At 39.9% G+C, this 19,072-nt stretch overlaps 1 protein-coding gene across 1 annotated transcript; it reads left to right on the forward strand.

The window, feature by feature from the left end:
• Positions 1 to 3,392: 3,392 nt before the first annotated feature.
• Positions 3,393 to 6,526, forward strand: LOC121802538 (dehydrin ERD14-like). Its single transcript, XM_042202224.1, has 3 exons — positions 3,393 to 3,628; positions 4,069 to 4,362; positions 6,347 to 6,526. Exons 1-3 carry the CDS (start codon positions 3,455 to 3,457, stop codon positions 6,524 to 6,526), a joined length of 648 nt encoding a protein of 215 aa, XP_042058158.1. The 5' UTR covers positions 3,393 to 3,454.
• Positions 6,527 to 19,072: the final 12,546 nt, after the last annotated feature.

Here is a 19,072-nt window from a genome sequence, read left to right on the forward strand (position 1 = left end):
ATATGAGTGGTAATACATTTTATTTTTATTCGAGGCAAGTTATATTAAATGACATGAATGGTAATACATTCATTGTTTATTAGAGGCAAGTTTTATTGGATCATATGAGTGGGAATACATGGTTGTGTTGGATCACGTTTTTGAATTTCAAGATGCAAATACTAATTTAATGGAGTACTATTAAACTAGGTTAATAGGATCAAGCATAACATATATGCTTATTATAATTTCTAATCAAATTTTGGGTTTCAACTACAAAGTTTATGGCAAATTTTAATTATTACCAAAATTTCTCCAAATTCACACAAAGAAGGGGAATACTCCTTCAAGTTGAAAATTTTATTTTATTTTATTGAGTGAACTACATAAAATGACCATGACATTTTCATTTGTTTCACTTCACACCCCTGACTTTTAAAAATATCGCCACAAGTCTCTGGCCTTTAACATAATCACGTATCAGGTTTTTTCGGACTAAAAGACCCTTCAGCCCTAAAAGGGCATTATGGTCATACCACATTGATTCTGCAGTGGCGATTTGATGGCTGTGCGTCAGCCGTCAGTCATGATGACTGTGCGTCAGCGGCTACCACCTATACTAGACTCCATCTGTGATTTAACAAATACATTTCAAAATTTTCACTTTGCAGCCGTGTCCCATATTCTTTTTTATATATAACATTGTATTTTAATTAATTAAAATAAATATGGTTTATAATTAAAACAACATACTCCTAGAAAATATGGTCAATGCATATAAGAATCATCCAATGTAGTTTTTGAAGTATGGGGTAGTTTTAATATCACCAATTAATTTGGATATATTCTTCAATATTTAAAAAAGGATATGGGTATGGTATTTATATTAATTAATATGGTATTTATAGTCCAGGTACGTAACAATCCATTTCTAGTGATTTTTAATATCGTTTGCCTTTTTTATTTTCTTTGTCCCATTTAATTAATAAAGTGCTTAGTCACCTATAATCAACGAGATAATATGGGATAAAAACTGTTTGAAAATATAAACCGTAAATTTGTAATTTTGCAAAATTGAATGATAACAATAATAACAATGAAAAATTAATGGAATTATTTTATATTCAAAGTATTTAGGTGTGGCCGTGTGGATAAATTATCTGAGCATGATTTACTGTTGCCCGCAGCATTCCAATTCTCCCTAAAACTATTGGCCACATCACTTCCGAGGCCAAATACTATTTGCTATTTTCTCCCTAAATTTATTGATTTACTGTTTCCTGTTGAATTATGATACACTTATTGACTCATCACAAATTCTAACGTAAAATTAGTAAAATTGAAAAAAATAAGCAAGTAGTATATTTTAATTAATGAAAAAAAGAGAATTATTCTTTTTTAGGTGGAGCTGAAATTAAATTAAGCTTTGCAATTTGAATTATCAATTGATGGATAGGCCGCCTATAGCTCGTGATGAATTAATACATATTTTAATGGTTAAATGTATTTTCTTCACTGTCTAAAAACGGTAGCTGTATAATTATTGGAAAAATAATAAAATGGAAATCGAGCTACTACTAATTTGATAAAATCTAAAATATAACAGAGATCATGTAGTTTTTATAGCTGTACTAAATTTCCTTATGGCAAACAATAATTTACTTTTGGGATTAAAATATGTGAAATAAGAATTCAAAAGTTTGGTGTTGTTTTTAAAATTCTAATCAAATTGAAGAAATGCCATGCGATATTTTCTCATCGGGTCCTTTTCCCATTGGAGTCCCGACATTTACTAAATCCCACCAAATAGCTAGGGTTTCTAATTAGGAGAACAAATTCCAACAATATTTAATAATGAATATCAATTATTAGATAACAGACTGCTGATTTGATAAAAGTGCAAAATAGGCCTACTAAATGTCTGCAAAAGTGCAGAGTAGGCTGGCAAGGGTTGGTAATTTGTCTAAAATGCCCTGCAAGGCATAAGGGTATTATAGTCCGAAAAATGGCTACAAATATACGATACGTGATTATGTTAAAGGCCAGAGACTTGTGGCGATATTTTTAAAAGTTAGGGGTGTGGAGTGAAACAAATGGAAACGTTAGGGACATTTTATGTAGTTCACTCTATTTTATTAAATGTTAGCCCAATTTCCAGTTATTTATGTGAATTGTCCTGTAAAAGCTCTTATCATACATTAAAACATAAGTAATTGGTATAATTAAATTCGTATTTTTAAGTGTAATTTGAAAATACTTAATAAATGAAACTTAATTGACTTTAATATTTGAATTAAATATATTCTTTTACTTAAAATTATAGATAGTGCAAGTAGTTTAGGACGGGCCCGAAAAAAGAAAAATGCAAGTAGTATGAGACGAACATAGTAGTAGCTTTTATCAAAACAATTTTTAGCGTAAGTCTATGCTCCAAATCAATCAGTCGTATCTTTTAATTGCATTTTGATATCTTTCATTATCATTGCGTAACTAACTACTTGTACTTACTATTTACTACATTCCAAGGCAGTTTGAATCATTTTTTTCATGTATTTTAGAAAAATGATGAGTATTAAATAGTTAAAGTGGAGAAAAAGTGAAATAAACTAGAGAAGACTTCTCTACTTTATTCTATTTTTTTAATGCGTAATTGGTAAATTAATAGAGAATGTTAAAAGTAGCTGAAAAGTAATTGAAATAGGGTAGGAGATAGTGGTCCATAAATAATGAAATGCTGCTGCCCACATTTTATGTTATTCTACATCCTTCTTTTTCCGGTTTGTAATCCACTATTGACAAGTGGATTTCTTTTACTATTTTTCTTTTTTCAATTTCCATTTATATAGTCTCTTCTATGCTTTTATGGCTAATTAACTGATAGTACTATTATAAAGAGGTGATACTTACTTACATGATAATTGTAATAAGTTATTACTGACTGAATGGTGCTAGTCCTCCTAAACCCTAAATTAATTGATAGTATTATAAGAAGGTGATATTTATGTACAAAATATTTCATAGTGACACGTTTATGGAGTTGTTAAGTGGAATAAAATAAAGCATTAAAAGTTAGTTGAAAATTTTAATGAAGAAAAAAAGAAAGAGTTTATTAGAATATGGTCATTTTAACTGCAACAAACAACAAAAGGAAAATGTGATCCTCTTTAATGAAATAGGATTGGTAAATACTTAAAAACTATGGTCGACAAATCATACTATAAATTACTCTAGATTGCTATTGATTCGACTTGATATCGTTATAATTTGTCAAACTCAAACTAGTTAGGATCCGGTCATATTAATATTGACAAGATATGATAAATATAAATAAGTCACCGACTTATTAGTGATGTCTACCTATAAATAACCGCCATCGTTTCAAAATTGAACACTCCCAACTTTCAAAATTTCAATCAAACAGATTTACAAACATTAATGGCGGATCAATACAACCACCACGAGATCAACAAGAGCAATGAGCCATCTGGCGATCGCGGACTGTTCGATTTCGTGGGGGAGAAAGAGGATGAGGCGGTCGCCGGCGAATTTGATTAGAAAGTTAAGGTTTCAGAGGAAGATTCGAAGAAGCATCAAACCCTCCGAGAGATGCTTCAGCGATCAAACAGCTCCTCCAGCAGGCAGTAGCTCTGTGAGTATACCTCACTTTTTTATTTAAAAAAATATCACTAATCGTTTTGAGTTACTTATGAAGATTTTCTAGTTTTTTTTGTTATATTCGTGATACGTACTAATTTTAAAATAAATTATATATACTCCTACTATAATTATTTAGTGGACTCGTGTGAGTTTATTTATTCAAAATAAAAAAAATTGAAGTTTTAATCGCGGACATATGATATAATAGGGAATACTTATTTATTTTTCATTCACAATACTATTAATTAAATCAATCAAATTATTAACATTTATGGAATTCAAGGTTATGAAACCGCTTTTTTATTTTTTATCAATATATATTAGTTTGAAATTTTAAATAAAATTTCATAAAAAAGGATATGGCAAATAAAAAAATGCAAAACTAATAGAGTTATTATTATGTAATAATATTACTTTGATTGGTGATTGCAGTCTGAAGATGAAGAAATAGGTGAAGAAGATGGAGAAAAGAGGAAGAAAAAGAAGGATAAAAAGAAGTGTGATGACAAGAAACCAACTCAAGAGGGTGAAGAGAAGAAAGGGTTGCTAGATAAGATCACGGAGAAGCTGCCCGGCGGCAAGAAGGCGGAGGAGGTGGCTACACCGCCACCAACTCCGGTGGCTGAGGAGAAGGAGAAGAAAGGGTTCTTGGATAAGATCAAGGACAAAATCCCTGGCTATTCAAAGACTGATGAAGAGAAGGAGAATGAAAAGGAAAACGAAGCTGTTTGCAATTAAATAATTAAGATAATAAATATTAGTAGTGTTTTGAATATGTTGTCAATGTTTAATTTGTGATTGTGATTATTATTGTAGTGTTGTTTGGTTTGTTAATAGTGTTAGGTATATGTTACGAAAATTACGTTTATATATTAGTTTTAAATGAAATGTGATCAATGGAATGTGAGACCTTATTACCATTTATGGTAAAAGTGAACCGAAATTTCTATTCGCGAACGGACTAAAATGGAAAAATGGAACTCCTATTTGCGGACGAAAAGGAGTATTAATTATCATGCATCTAAAACAGAAAATAAAAACATTATTTATTAAAATTAAATATTAATTAAAATATTTTAAATATTTAATGCAAAAACGACAAACGACTATGTATGATAGTGTATGGTTACGGATGGAGATTTATATAGCACTTTTTAAAAGTGGACACATTGTTATATATAGCTACCGCTAAATGAGGTATACAATTATATTAACAATAAATAAATTATATATTTATTCATATTGCAAATAAATCATAATATTTACATATTTCAATTTAAAACTCTTGCCATTCATAGTCGCAATATTGGAAACATTCTAATTTTCGATACGATACGGTGTAGAATAGAAGAAAACTGTCTTCCTTTAATACCTTTACGACAGATTTTGCAAATTTTGTAATGGACAACCATAAATAGAATAAATTAAATTGAAAGTGAGTTAATAAAAACTTACTAGTGTAATCTACAATATGGTTAGCAAGTCACTGATTAGAAAACTATGTATATAAATTTCATTGAAATTGGCTAAACATTAATTTTCCATTCAATATTAATTTTCGGGTTATAGTTTGTGAAATGAAAAACTGTTGGGCCCATGGTTGTGTTGGATCACGTTTTTTAATTTCGAGAACTGGGCCCAATTGAGATACTTATGCAATATAATTTATAATCAAATTTTGGGTTTCAACTACAAAATTTGTGGCAAATTTTAATTATTACCAAAATTTCTCCAAAATCACATAAAGAGGGGGCAAAGCCCTTCAAGTTGAATTTTTTATTTTCATTAATATAATATCAGTCCAATTTTCAGTTATTTACGTGAATTGTCCTGTAAAAGCTCTTATCATAAAATTGAAACATAAAAAGTTATTATCGCAAAATTTTAAATATAAAAATTAAGTAATTAGTGTGACTAAATTAATATTTTAAGTGTAAATAGAATATTTGGTTAACTTTAATATCTTAATTAAATACATTGATTTTTATTTAAAATTAAAAAATAGTACAAGTAATTTAGGACAGACTGAAAAAAAAGTATAAATAGCATTAAAAGAAGATAATAGTAGCTTTTATAGAAACGATTTTCTGCGTAAGTCTATGCTCCAAACCAATTAGTCACTCTTTTCATAATTGCATTCTGATATCTTTCACTATCATCCTAATCTTGCTTTCATAAATTTATTGTGTAGGGCGCATAATTTATTCCCCAAAACTTAGCGATTTGTTTTACTGTTAACATATCGATATTCAACTGTGTTATATATAATCAATTTACATGTGTTTGTTTGTTTTAAATTTGTTAATTACTCCTATATCTTTACTGTTACATAAACTTTTCTTATGTTCATTTTATCAGATTATAATATTATAAGAATGATGTTAAATTAATTGAGTCGTGCATGGCAATAGATACTAGTACTACTATCTCTTTTTATTTGAAAATAAATCACCAATCGTTTAAAGTTACTTGTGAACATTTTTTTGGTTCTATTCGTGATTGTTGTAGTATGAAATATTTTTACATATACTAATTTGATAATACATTTATAGTAATATAAATATAATTATTTAGTGGAGTGTGAGATTATTTATCCAAAAAAATGTTTCAATCAAATTATATAAATTTATCTAAATCAAGGCTTATGAAAATAAAAACTCATCTTTTTCAAAGAGAGGGAATATTATTATTATTTGATTGATGGTTGCAGTTGGTTGGGGAAGATGGAGAGAAGAAGAAAAAGAAGTGTGATGACAACAAACCAACTCAAGAGGCTGAAGAGAAGAAAGGGAAGCTTTCCGGCAACAAGAAGGCGGAGGAGGTGGCTTTGCCTCCGCCAACTCCGGCAGCAGCCACTCCGGGGGCTGACGACAAGGAGAAGAAAGGTTGATGAGAAGGAGAAGGACAAGGAATCTGTTGCAACTAAATAATTAAGATATTAATAATAATATAGTAGTACTATGATACTAGAGTTTTGAATAAGTGATTGTTGTAAAATAGGAGTATGTTATATGAAAACTGCACATGTATTGATATTATATTATTCAGAGTGTATTTGTATGTATATTATACTTATAAAAAAGGTCCCTAAAAAAATTCGAATCCTAAATTTTTAAATAATATAGGTTTTAGTATTTTAAAAATTCTAATCCTAAAATTTTAAATAATATTAATAATGATATGATTTGTATATAAGCCTCAACACTTCCCTTTCTTTGGCATATCTACATTTGCTTTTGGATAGTCTCTACTTTAGTGGCTAATAACTGCAGTTCAGCACATAAAAGTTTCTTACACATGTCTTATAAATGCCGAAATGGTGTAAAGCTTGCGTTCTACTCGATGGACTTAATCGAGGTTTGCCTAAGCAAGGTATCGGTCGGACGTGAGGCTTGGATGCCGAGCGCAACAAGGATTCGAGAGAAACTAATCATCACATATAAAAGTAAGACCATTATTAATCTTTTTGCAAAAAAAGAAACAAATTGTGTATTGAACTTAAATCCAAGGACTATCACATATTGCATATACTAATAAAATCTAGATACAAAACAAACCATTTAATAATCTAGATACTACTAAGCACAAACGCACTTGGAATCTTTCGTTTATTGCGAGTGATGGAGTACGTACTAAACAAGCCCATCAGCCTAAAGCCCAAGAAAGAGTATCAGTTCGGCATGACTAAAGAGTATCAGTCCGGCATGACTAAAGAGTTCAGTTCGGCACAACCAAAGAGTTCGGCCCCAGCCTACAGCTCGGTAAAAGCCAACCAATCAAACTCTGCTCTCAGGTCGGCATCAAGCTCTACTCTCAGATCGGCAAAAGCTACTCGGCAATAATTCAGCAGTTCGGTCTCAGTATTCGACCGAACTGGGAGATAGCGGACTCATGCATGACCTCCACGACATCCACGACATAATTACTGATGATGTAAGCCACTGCCTAGTTAGTGGCCACGCGGGATCTCATGACCTCCACGACATCCACGACATAATTACTGATGATGTAAGCCACTGCCTAGTTAGTGGCCATGCAGGATCTCATGACCTCCATGACCTCCACGACTTAGGGTGGTGATGCAAGCCACAATCTTAGTTCAATATATAAATAGAACTTAGATCTGACAGAAGAGGCCTCTCACTCTTTCGTTCTCTAGAGACAAAATAGATTATATAGCAAGTGTGTATTGTAAGCTGTAATCCCAGATCAAGCAATACAACTCTGCCCTCTTTTCTTCCCGTGGACGTAGATTTACTTCAGTAAATCGAACCACGTAAATTCATTGTGTCGTGATCTTTATTCTCTACCAGCATTTACAAACATCAGAAATTCGCGGCTTCATCACTGGCGCCGTCTGTGGGAAACACAGAACCAAATCTGTGATAAAGCGAATTTTTGACCCTTTTTCCACCACAAAAAAAAAAAAATGCATGCCAGATCACATAACTCTCGTGCCTCCGTCCGTGATGACCATGAGGAAGCTAATCCAGCAGCCCATAGGCCTGGAAAGCAGCCTCGTGAGAAGTCTGTCTCCAGTTCTCACGGTGAAGGAACAAGCCGCTCAAAAGGTCCACACACCGAGTCTTCCCAGCAGCCTGATTTGAATGAGGCTGTCAAGCTGTTCTTGGCTGAGAAGCAGGAGGAGTTCTTAGCCTTCCTGCAAAAGAGCCAACAGCCGAAGACGAAAACGGTAGATTCTCCTTCCTCAGCCAGACATGAAAATCACTACCGCAGTAGTGCCGTGTCTTCCAGGAAGAAGAATCCTCAACCCCGACATGTTCCTGTTTCTCCTCGGCACCGGAATCACAGGAGAACTCCTTCTCCTCCGTACCGAAGAGATGTCGGGTTCGCCATGTACGGAGCATTAAAGACTCCGTTCTCGGACGATATCATCCGAACTCCTTTGCCGCGGAACTACCGGACACCGTCAATGACTTATGACGGGCTAGTGGATCCTCATGACTTCTTGGGATGCTATCAATATAATATGGCGAACCAGGGTCTCAATGAGGTCCATATGTGCAAGTTGTTCCCCGAGCTGCTCATCGGGAACGCCAGAAGGTGGTTCGACAGCCTTCCTCAAGACAGCATTCGATCCTACCGAGATCTAATGGATGCTTTCCATAGGAGGTTCTTTCAGAAAGCGGAAGCCCGAATTACCTCGGCTCAGCTGCTTTCTATACGTCAAGGTCGCGACGAAAAGATCAGCGACTTCCTGACGAGATTCCATAAGGAATGCCTACAAGTAGATAATCTCAATGATCTACTTGTCATTTCGGCATTCCAAAATGGAATCCTGCCCGGAGCTCTCTACAGAAAGCTCGTGGAGTGCGGCCCGCAAACAGCTCAAGAAATGTGGGACATTGCGGACCAGTTTTCCCGTGCGGATGAGGCAGACCGTCGAAAACGGTCTTTAGACAGCTCATCCCAAGAAGAGAAAAAGAAGCCCGATCAAAGCGGCCAGGTGCTTCCTCGCCGAACTCCTTTTGAAAGAATTCAAAGGGCACCGGTACAAGGCAGATTGGGGCCACGGCTCAATCCTGAGAAGCCGCCCGCTCAGTTCGTACCATTAAACAAGTCAAGAACGGAAATTTTCGAACTACATTCCGATATGTTCGAAAAACCAAAGCGGATGACGAAATCAGCCGCGCGGCGACCTCAGGATCAATATTGCTCCTTCCATCAAGCCCACGGTCATGATACCGAGGAGTGCCGAAATTTGGCTGCAGGTATTGATGTTCTTGTGAAAACAGGAACGTTAAAAAAATACCAAAGCAAGCAGCCGAAAAAGAACAAAAAGCAGAGAGGTGCGAACTGCAATCCTCAGGATCCGAAAAGGCATGAAGATCCCGAAGACGACGACGAGCCGCAATATGATGGAGTAATCCAGACTATTGATGCTCTCCCTGCCGGGAAGACTAAGTCGTCCCTAAAAGCAGAACGCAGAGGTTCCAATCAAGAGGAGCCGACACATAAAAGGCTGAAGAAAGACGAAGTGATTACATTTTCAGATGCCGATCCCGTCCCAGCCATCTCTCCTCACCAAGACGCTATTGTCATTCAAGCCGGAGTGGCAAACAAACTGGTCCACAGAGTATTTGTGGATACAGGAGCGTCAGTCAGCGTTCTTTTTAAAGAATGTTTTGATAAAATGGAAGTGGATCCAGCTCGGCTCAGTCCGGCTCCACTTCCTCTGAAAAGTTTCGCCCAGGAGGACACCCGCCCTGAAGGTATTATCAGCCTTCCGATCACGGTGGGAAAAGCGCCTACAAGCTCCAATACGATGATCGAGTTCTTTGTGGTAAAAGCTCGGTCCCCGTACAACATCATCCTGGGGAGAGACTGGCTCAACACAGTTCGGGCCGTTTGCTCTACTTATCACCTCACCATCAAGATCCCCACTAAAGGTGGGATAGCGGTCATCCGAGGTGATCAAAAGAGAGCAAAAGAATGTCTGCAGATTGCGCTTAAAAGTGCCGAGCAATCAGTTCGGCACCATCAAGCATAGCAATCACAGCAACCGGAGTCAGAGGCAAGCGAGATGACCGAAGTCACTTCAGAGCCGAACTCAATGACCGTTCGGTTATACGAAGACGATCCATCCAGAACGGTCAAGATCGGCTTCGCAGGAACGCCTCTACTCCGAGAAAAGACCATTCAGCTCCTCAAGGAGTACAAAGATGTCTTTGCATGGTCTTCGTTGGACATGACCGGAGTGCCCCCCGAGGTAATCACTCATCGGTTAAATATTGATCCTTCAATCCGGCCAGTAAAACAGAAGCAAAGACTCTTTGCGGCAGAAAGAAGCCAAGTCATCCATGACGAAGTCCGCCAATTACTAAAAGCGGATGTACTATTCGAGGTGAAATATCCTTCTTGGGTGGCCAATCCTGTGATGATCAAGAAAAAAGAAGGAGGATGGCGGATGTGCATAGATTTTACCGATCTAAACAAGCACTGTCCTAAAGATTGCTATCCCCTTCCGAATATAGATAAAAAAGTAGAAGCTTTGATCGGCTTCGAAATTTTCTGTTTTCTTGATTTATACAAAGGATATCACCAAGTGTTGATGGATGAGAGTGACGCTCCGAAAACAGTTTTCATTACCGATTTCGGCATTTTCGCTTATAAAAAGATGCCATTCGGTTTAAAGAATGCCGGAGCCACTTATCAAAGGATGGTAGACAAGCTTTTTCGGCACCTAATCGGAAAACAGGTTGAAGTGTATGTCGACGACATAGTTGTCAAAATCAAAAGCACTTCGGAGTACGAAGACAACCTCAAATCCACTCTCGACGTGCTCCGAAAAGCCAACCTCAAACTCAACCCCCAAAAATGTACCTTTTTGGTAGATTCGGGAAAATTTCTGGGTTGTTGGGTTTCAAAGGACGGACTCAAGGCAAACCCTTCAAAAGTTCAAGTTATTCAGAACATAGCGATGCCGAAGTCCATACACGATGTGCAAAGACTAACTGGATGTCTAGCCGCATTGAATAGATTCCTTTCCCAAGCAGCCGAAAAGCAACTGCCGTTCTTCAAAGTGTTAAAAAAGGCACCAAAGTTTGAGTGGGGAGCCGAGCAGAAAAAGGCTTTTGACGAGCTCAAAAGTTATTTAGCCGAGCTTCCAATTCTCTCTGCTCCAACAGATGCCGAAGTGATTTTCTTATACTTAGCGGCATCCGATCAAACCATTAGTGCGGTGCTTGTACGAGAAGAAGGCCTAAAGCAGTTTCCCATCTACTTTACAAGCCGAGCATTAAGAGGTCCAGAAACAAGGTATCAACCTCTGGAAAAAATTGCTCTGGCATTAGTAAATGCAGCAAGGAGACTGCGGCCATACTTCTATGCTCACAAGGTATGCGTCTTAACCGATCTGCCTCTTCGGCAAGTTTTGACCAAGCCAGAAGCATCAGGCAGAATCGCCAAATGGGCCATAGAGCTGGGAGAACACTCAATCGAGTACCTACCTCGGAAAGCCATCAAGGGACAAGCCTTGGCAGATTTTCTTGCAGAGGCCAAGTTCGATCAAGCAATCCCTGTCATTGCCGAACAGAAAAATTCTGCCAATGCCGAACTAGCACAGCCCTTGGAATCCGAAGAAGAGCCGCCGGACTGCTGGAGTGGATTCGTAGATGGAGCTTCGAATAAAACGGGAAGTGGAGCTGGTATTCTGCTTATCGCTCCCGATGGACACGAGGTAACCTATTCACTTCGGTTCTCATTCCCAACCACTAATAACGAAGCCGAATACGAAGCCCTCCTTGCCGGACTCCAGCTAGCGCAAAGTCTATGTATCAAGTCTCTCAAAATCCATTGTGATTCACAAATCATAGTGAATCACATGTTGGGTACAAGTGAAGCCCGTGATGAGAGGATGAGGAAATATTTAGACAAAGCGCAAAGCATTAGCCGAAGTTTCTCTTATTTTCGGATAGTCCGCATTCCCAGAGCAGGAAACAGCCGAGCAGATACTTTAAGTAAGTTAGCCGCATGTCCAAGCTCAAAGGTGGAGGAATTGATGCATCGAAGCATTGACGAAGCTGAGGTACATTCAGTAACCAGCTCGCCGAACTGGATGACGCCGATCTTACAGTATCTAGATCAAGGACAATTGCCCGAGGATAAGAGAGAAGCTCGGAAGATCACGTGCCGAGCACTTCGGTACGAACTTCATGAAGGAGTCCTCTTTAGAAAGTCTTACCTCCAGCCGTTATTGCGGTGCGTAGGACCAGAAGAGACGGACTACATCCTCAGAGAAGTTCATGAAGGATCGTGCGGTAGCCACATCGGAGCTAGAGCTTTAGCTAAAAAAGTTCTAAGATGGGGATATTATTGGCCAACCTTGGTACAAGAAGCAGTGCAGCTCGTCAAGACATGCCCGAAGTGCCAAATCCATGCAAATATCCCAAGGATGCCGCAGACCGATCTATCCACTATGCGAAGCCCTTGGCCTTTTATGCAATGGGGTATAGACATAGTAGGACCACTACCACAAGCTCCTCGGCAAATGAAATTCCTTATCGTTGCCGTGGACTACTTTACGAAGTGGGTGGAAGCTGAACCATTAGCCACGATAACGAGCTCGAAGGCATTGGATTTCGTCTGGAAGAACATAGTGTGCCGATTCGGCATACCCCACATCCTCATCTCGGATAACGGGACTCAGTTCACCGACAAGACGTTCAAGAATTGGTGCCAAGAGCTGAATATTCAACAACGGTTCACTTCGGTCTCTCATCCACAAGCAAACGGACAAACGGAGGTAACAAATCGTATCCTGGTGAAAGGGTTAAAAGCTCGGTTAGAACAAGCCAAAGGACAATGGGTAGAAAATCTCCCTCAAGTCCTATGGTCCTACCGAACTACACCCACAACCTCCAACGGTGAAACTCCGTACAGTCTTGTGTACGGCACTGAAGCCGTGATTCCGGTGGAGATCGGCATACCCAGTCCCCGAACTCTAAATTTCTCGGCAGAAATGAATGACGACGGACTGAGAGCCGAGCTAGATCTTGCCGAAGAAAGAAGAGAATTGGCATGCATAAAAGCAGCCAAGTACAAGGAGCAAGTAGCCCGGTATTACAACCAAAGGGTGAAGAAGCTGCAATTTCAAGTGGGAGATCTCGTCTTGAGAAACAACGAAGTAAGCCGAGCAGAAAAGCTGGGCAAACTCGAACCCACATGGGAAGGTCCGTATCGGGTGTCAGAAGTCCTCGGCAAAGGGTCTTACAAATTGGCTCACATGTCAGGAGAACAGGTACCCCGAACATGGCACATTTCCAACCTCAAAAAGTTCCATTTGTAAGAGACAGTCCGGTCAGTCAGTCTTGAGTCCTGTTCGGTCAATGTGCTTTCTTTGGTTTGCTTGGTCTTTGTTTGTCTATGTGCGTTTTGTCTATGTGCGTTGTGTCTGTCTATGTGCGTGTCGTCTCTTACAAATGTTACTGAGGTATCTTGTTCTTCAAAGGCTGATCCCCTTTTTAGAACATATATAAGCTAACGATTGTGAAGTCAAAGCTTCTACAGAGGATACAAGACCACAATTCAGCTTAAACAAGCAGTTCGTCTGAAACGAGCTGCAAGCCAACGATTGTGAGTCAAAGCTTCTACAGAGGATACAAGACCACAATTCAGCTTAAGAAACAAGCACTTCGTCTGAAACGAACTGCAACAAAAGTCCGATTCACGCGATAAAACTTGCCTGAATTAGGACAAAGGAAAGTCCGATCCACGCGATAAAACTCGCCGAATTAGGACAAGGGAAAGTCCGATCCCCAAATTAGGACAACGGAAAGTCCGATCCGAGCGATAAAACTCGCCAAATTAGGACACAAACCAAGTCCGGTCAAAGAAGAGTTCACTTCATAAGACCGAGGACAAACATCAACTTACCCCGTACCTTTATCCAGAATGCCGAAGTGATTCACTTCGCTTTTCGGGGGGGGTAGTGATGGAGTACGTACTAAACAAGCCCATCAGCCTAAAGCCCAAGAAAGAGTATCAGTTCGGCATGACTAAAGAGTATCAGTCCGGCATGACTAAAGAGTTCAGTTCGGCACAACCAAAGAGTTCGGCCCCAGCCTACAGCTCGGTAAAAGCCAACCAATCAAACTCTGCTCTCAGGTCGGCATCAAGCTCTACTCTCAGATCGGCAAAAGCTACTCGGCAATAATTCAGCAGTTCGGTCTCAGTATTCGACCGAACTGGGAGATAGCGGACTCATGCATGACCTCCACGACATCCACGACATAATTACTGATGATGTAAGCCACTGCCTAGTTAGTGGCCACGCGGGATCTCATGACCTCCACGACATCCACGACATAATTACTGATGATGTAAGCCACTGCCTAGTTAGTGGCCATGCAGGATCTCATGACCTCCATGACCTCCACGACTTAGGGTGGTGATGCAAGCCACAATCTCAGTTCAATATATAAATAGAACTTAGATCTGACAGAAGAGGCCTCTCACTCTTTCGTTCTCTAGAGACAAAATAGATTATATAGCAAGTGTGTATTGTAAGCTGTAATCCCAGATCAAGCAATACAACTCTGCCCTCTTTTCTTCCCGTGGACGTAGATTTACTTCAGTAAATCGAACCACGTAAATTCATTGTGTCGTGATCTTTATTCTCTACCAGCATTTACAAACATCAGAAATTCGCGGCTTCATCAGCGAGCACGTAGTAGGTGCTCAGGAATTTCCTAGCACGTTCATGCGGTGCTTGATTGTTTGCTCGCAATGCCAAAACATATCCTAGCACATTGACTGTGTGCTCGGTAAGTGCACACTTTTTTTAACTGTCTGAGTACTTGCCTTATGTGCTTGGAATGTGCTTGGAATTTTTCGAGTATGTATTGGTGTCAGAATCGGTTGCTAGGTAAATAGTGTTTTCATTCTTTTGGTTTTTTCAAATATTCTAATGAAACTTACATAATTCAGACGTATACGTAAATTATTTTTTGTTTTTTTCCAAATCGTTTAAAGTATGGATGAATACATCATTTAGGCTTCTTAGAAGGCTTGCATCTCCTCTCAACTCCACCGTTTGTTGATAAAAAAAATAACCGTGAGTTAACATATAAAACAATAATTAGTTAAATAACTTATAAAAACTGTACTATATTCTATTACGTAACCAAAACGTAAATTATATGAATAAAACTAAAACAAATAATATCATCCGAAAACTAAAAGCAATATGAATGAAATTAAACGAACGAAAAATAAATTAAAAAAATTCAAAATTCAACTAATTCTCAAAACCTCACCGGAGCCATCCAGAAGAAAATCCGCCACCACCTTCACCGGCGTCGCATCCCGACAATAACTGCAACGGTACTTTTCACTCCCCCTAATGCTGTTACAATAACGACAATATTCCTTGTATATAAAGTTGGTGGTCATCTCAACCCTCAACTCTACCGTTGACCCTTGGGCAAGCCTCCGCGGCGCGTCGTCTCACGACGGACCATGTGGTACCACCATCGCCTCTCAATGCGCCGTCCTGAAGCCATCGTTGAATTCTGGGACAACGCAGTACCCGATGGGGGAGAAGCTTTGATAGGAGGAGGCACAATACAAAGTAATATTGAGATCGTCGAAAGTGAGAGAATATTCGAATTTGCGGTTCATGACAATGGAGGGATTAGGGTATGAAGAATTACTGGAACCTTCTCGAATGTGCAGTTGTTGTATAGAGATATGCGATACCATAACCTCGGAAACTAAGATGTACATAATTATTCCAATTATCATGACAACACAAAGCCGCATAATAAAATTCCATCCACATTTCATATCAACTTGTCACAACTATCTTCGTAAGAGCATCCACAACCGTGCTCTTGCCAGCGGCACGGTTGTGGGCCCGGGCGGTACTATTCATGCCTGCTCTCTGGCAAGAGCACAACACCCACAACTGTGCTCTTCCGCAAGGACGAGCACAATTAATTTAAAATTCAATTAAACAATAACATTTCCATAATATTAAAATTCATTTAAAAACCACAATAAATATTACAAATGATAAATAAAATTAAACATTACATAATTAAAATCCTAAAAATTAAAAAAACCACTACTCGTTACCGAATTTCGTCCACATGTGGTTGATTAGGTCTTCTTGTAGTTGATTGTGGATTCGAGTATCGCGCATTGTGTGTCTTGTCTCGATCCTCTGGCCAACCGTCGTATGCTCGCCTCGGCGTGGGGGAGACCTCGCCGTTGAGCTTCCGGCTTCGTCCTCGTCGTAGAAGCTAGCCGCCCTCGGCCCTTCGTCGGCTATAATCATGTTGTGTAATATAATACACGTGAACATTACCACAGCCGAGCCGGGGCCTTCACAATGTTGAATCGAGCTTGAAGGACCCCGAAGGCTCTTTCGACGTCCTTCCGCGCTGACTCTTGACGCTGCGCAAAAAGAACCCGTCTCGGGTCGTGCGGGTTGTGGAGCGTCTTCACGAACGTCGACCACCTTGGGTAGATACCATCGGCGAGATAGTAACCCATTCGGTATGTATTTCCGTTGATGGTGAAGTCGATCGCCGGTGCTACACCATTCATCACATCATTGAAGAGTGGTGAAGAATAGAGCACGTTCAAGTCGTTGTTGGATCCGGCAACGCCAAAATATGCATGCCAAATCCATAGGCGATAGTCGGCGACCGCCTCAAGGATAAGTGTTGGGCCGCCGCCTTTGTGACCGCTTAAGTGTTGCCCCCTCCAAGCAGTCGGGCAATTCTTCCACCTCCAATGCATGCAGTCAATGCTGCCAAGCATTCCGGGAAAGCCATGGACTGATTCGTGAAGACGAAGCAACCGTTGGCAATCATCGGTGGTGGGTGCCCGAAGGAATTCATCCCCAAAAGCAGAACGAACGCCCTCGCAAAAATTCTTTAAACAAAGGATTCCAGTGGACTCACCGATATGCAAATACTCGTCGAAGATGTCGGCCGTTTGCCCAGTAGCGAGTTGTCGGATGGCACACGTACACTTCTGCAACGCCGTGATACTTTGCCGACCGGCTGCATCTACACCTGTTTGAAAGTATTCAACACGTGCGGACAATGTGTTGACAATTCGCATGAACAAGCGCTTTGACATGCGAAAACGGCGCCTGAAGTAATCTGCCGGAAACCGCGGATGGTCGGCAAAGTAGTCGGCAACGAGCCTTTCGTGGGCTCCCTCCCGGTCACGATGGATGTAGTGGCGATTTGATCTAGTGCGTTGAGGAGGATGGGCGGGGGTATTCGCCGCGACATATGCTTCGTAAGCGGCACGATGTTGTTCGTAGTATTCTTGTTCTTCGCGCTCCGCTTCCGCCATGAGATGAGTGAAATCCATTTGATGTTTTGAGTGAAGGTTGAATGTGTTTATAGTTTGTATAAGAATTATGAATGAGAGATGAATGAGAGATGAATTGATGTGATAAATGAGTGATGAATGTGTGTATTTATAGATGATTTTGGAAAAAAAAATAAAAAAAATCAAAAAAAAAATCAAAAAAATTCAGAAAAAACGGGAAAAAAACGGCCATATTTTTGGGATTTGGAAAATATTTTTTTTTATTTTTTAGCATTATTTATAATTAAATACCGATTTTAAAAAAAAAAATTTTGAATGCAACGGCTACGCTGTTGCCCAATCCCGTGCCGCCACGTGTGCGTCCGCTGGCTTGGACGTGCTCGATACATCGAGCAGCGCCGTGCCAGCGGCGCGAGCGCAGCGGCGGCGACCCTTCTCATTGCCGCTGGCACGGACGGCGGTGGCGACGACCGCCACCGCTGCGGATGCTCTAAGTCATCTACTTGTCACAAAGAAAAATATTTCACAGAGAAAAATCTCAAAAAGTATATACCCTAAAGAAAACTAAGACTAAGAGAAAAATCTCAAAAAATATACCCAAAAGAAAATACGAGGAGAAACTTTGACACAACATAATGAAGCACTAAGAGCAATCACATCGGTGCTCGATGTGGCGCCGGGCCGCTGGCGCGGCAATGACTTGCTCGCCGTTGTACTCTTGCCAGCGGCACGGCAGTGCTCGATGCATCGAGTAGGGCCGTGCCGCTGAGCAGGCTGACGTGGCGGAGAGTGATTGGCCAACGGCTTAGCCGTTGGCATTTTCTAATTTTTTTAAATTCAAAATATATTTTAAAAATCGATTTTAAATAAAAAAAATATTTTCCCACTTCCCAATAAAATATATCCATTTTTTCTCCACTTTTAAATTTTTTAAAATGATTTTTATCCCAAAATTCACATTTTCATCTATAAATACCTCTATTTCTATACAAAAATGTTACACTCCACTACACTACACAAAATACTTCTCTCATCAATTCTCTCTAAATTCTCATCTAAATTCCTACTCTTTCACTCTCGCAAAAAATGTTCGGCTCCGACGATTACCCCTCAAACTCCCGTGGATGGAACCACGAATGGTTCGGCTCATCGCCATTCCCTAATCCGGATACGGATTTCTCGCCCCCTCCTCAAACCAAAGGTTCGCATATTCCAAGTGGCTACCGGCCTTACCCGGTGGGCGAGCCACATGCCGAGGGGTACGGGTGGGCTCCCGAAACTGGCACGGAAGGGAGCGTCCCGATGCCACCGGAGGTCAGTTTCTACACTCCTCCTCGTCCTCGTAGTGTTCGTGTTCGTACTCGTGGCAGTACCGGAGGTGACACCAACGTTCGCACCCCGTACACTCCGGGGGAGATGCAGAAGTTATTCAAAGCCTACATGGAAATCTTCGAAGATGCGGAAACGGGCACGAACCAAACCGGGGAAAGGTTTTAGTGGCGCGTCTCTCGCCGGCACAATGTCAACCGACCAAAGGACACCATCGAGCGCAATGAGAGTATGGTGCGGCAATGCCATCGGAAGAGTCAACGATGAAATCCAAAAGTTTCAGGGGTATTACCTC

This window comes from Salvia splendens, chromosome 5, assembly GCF_004379255.2.
Source record: "Salvia splendens isolate huo1 chromosome 5, SspV2, whole genome shotgun sequence".
Taxonomy (NCBI): Eukaryota; Viridiplantae; Streptophyta; class Magnoliopsida; order Lamiales; family Lamiaceae; genus Salvia; species Salvia splendens.

What these genes read in the sequence shown, in the direction of transcription:
- LOC121802538 (XM_042202224.1), top strand. Translation starts at nt 3,455, where the DNA reads ATGAGCCATCTGGCGATCGCGGACTGTTCGATTTCGTGGGGGAGAAAG. An exon ending in CTCCAGCAGGCAGTAGCTCT is followed by an intron (nt 3,629 to 4,068) that starts GTGAGTATACCT and finishes TGGTGATTGCAG; the next exon opens with TCTGAAGATGAAGAAATAGG. An exon ending in ATGAAAAGGAAAACGAAGCT is followed by an intron (nt 4,363 to 6,346) that starts GTTTGCAATTAA and finishes TGATGGTTGCAG; the next exon opens with TTGGTTGGGGAAGATGGAGA.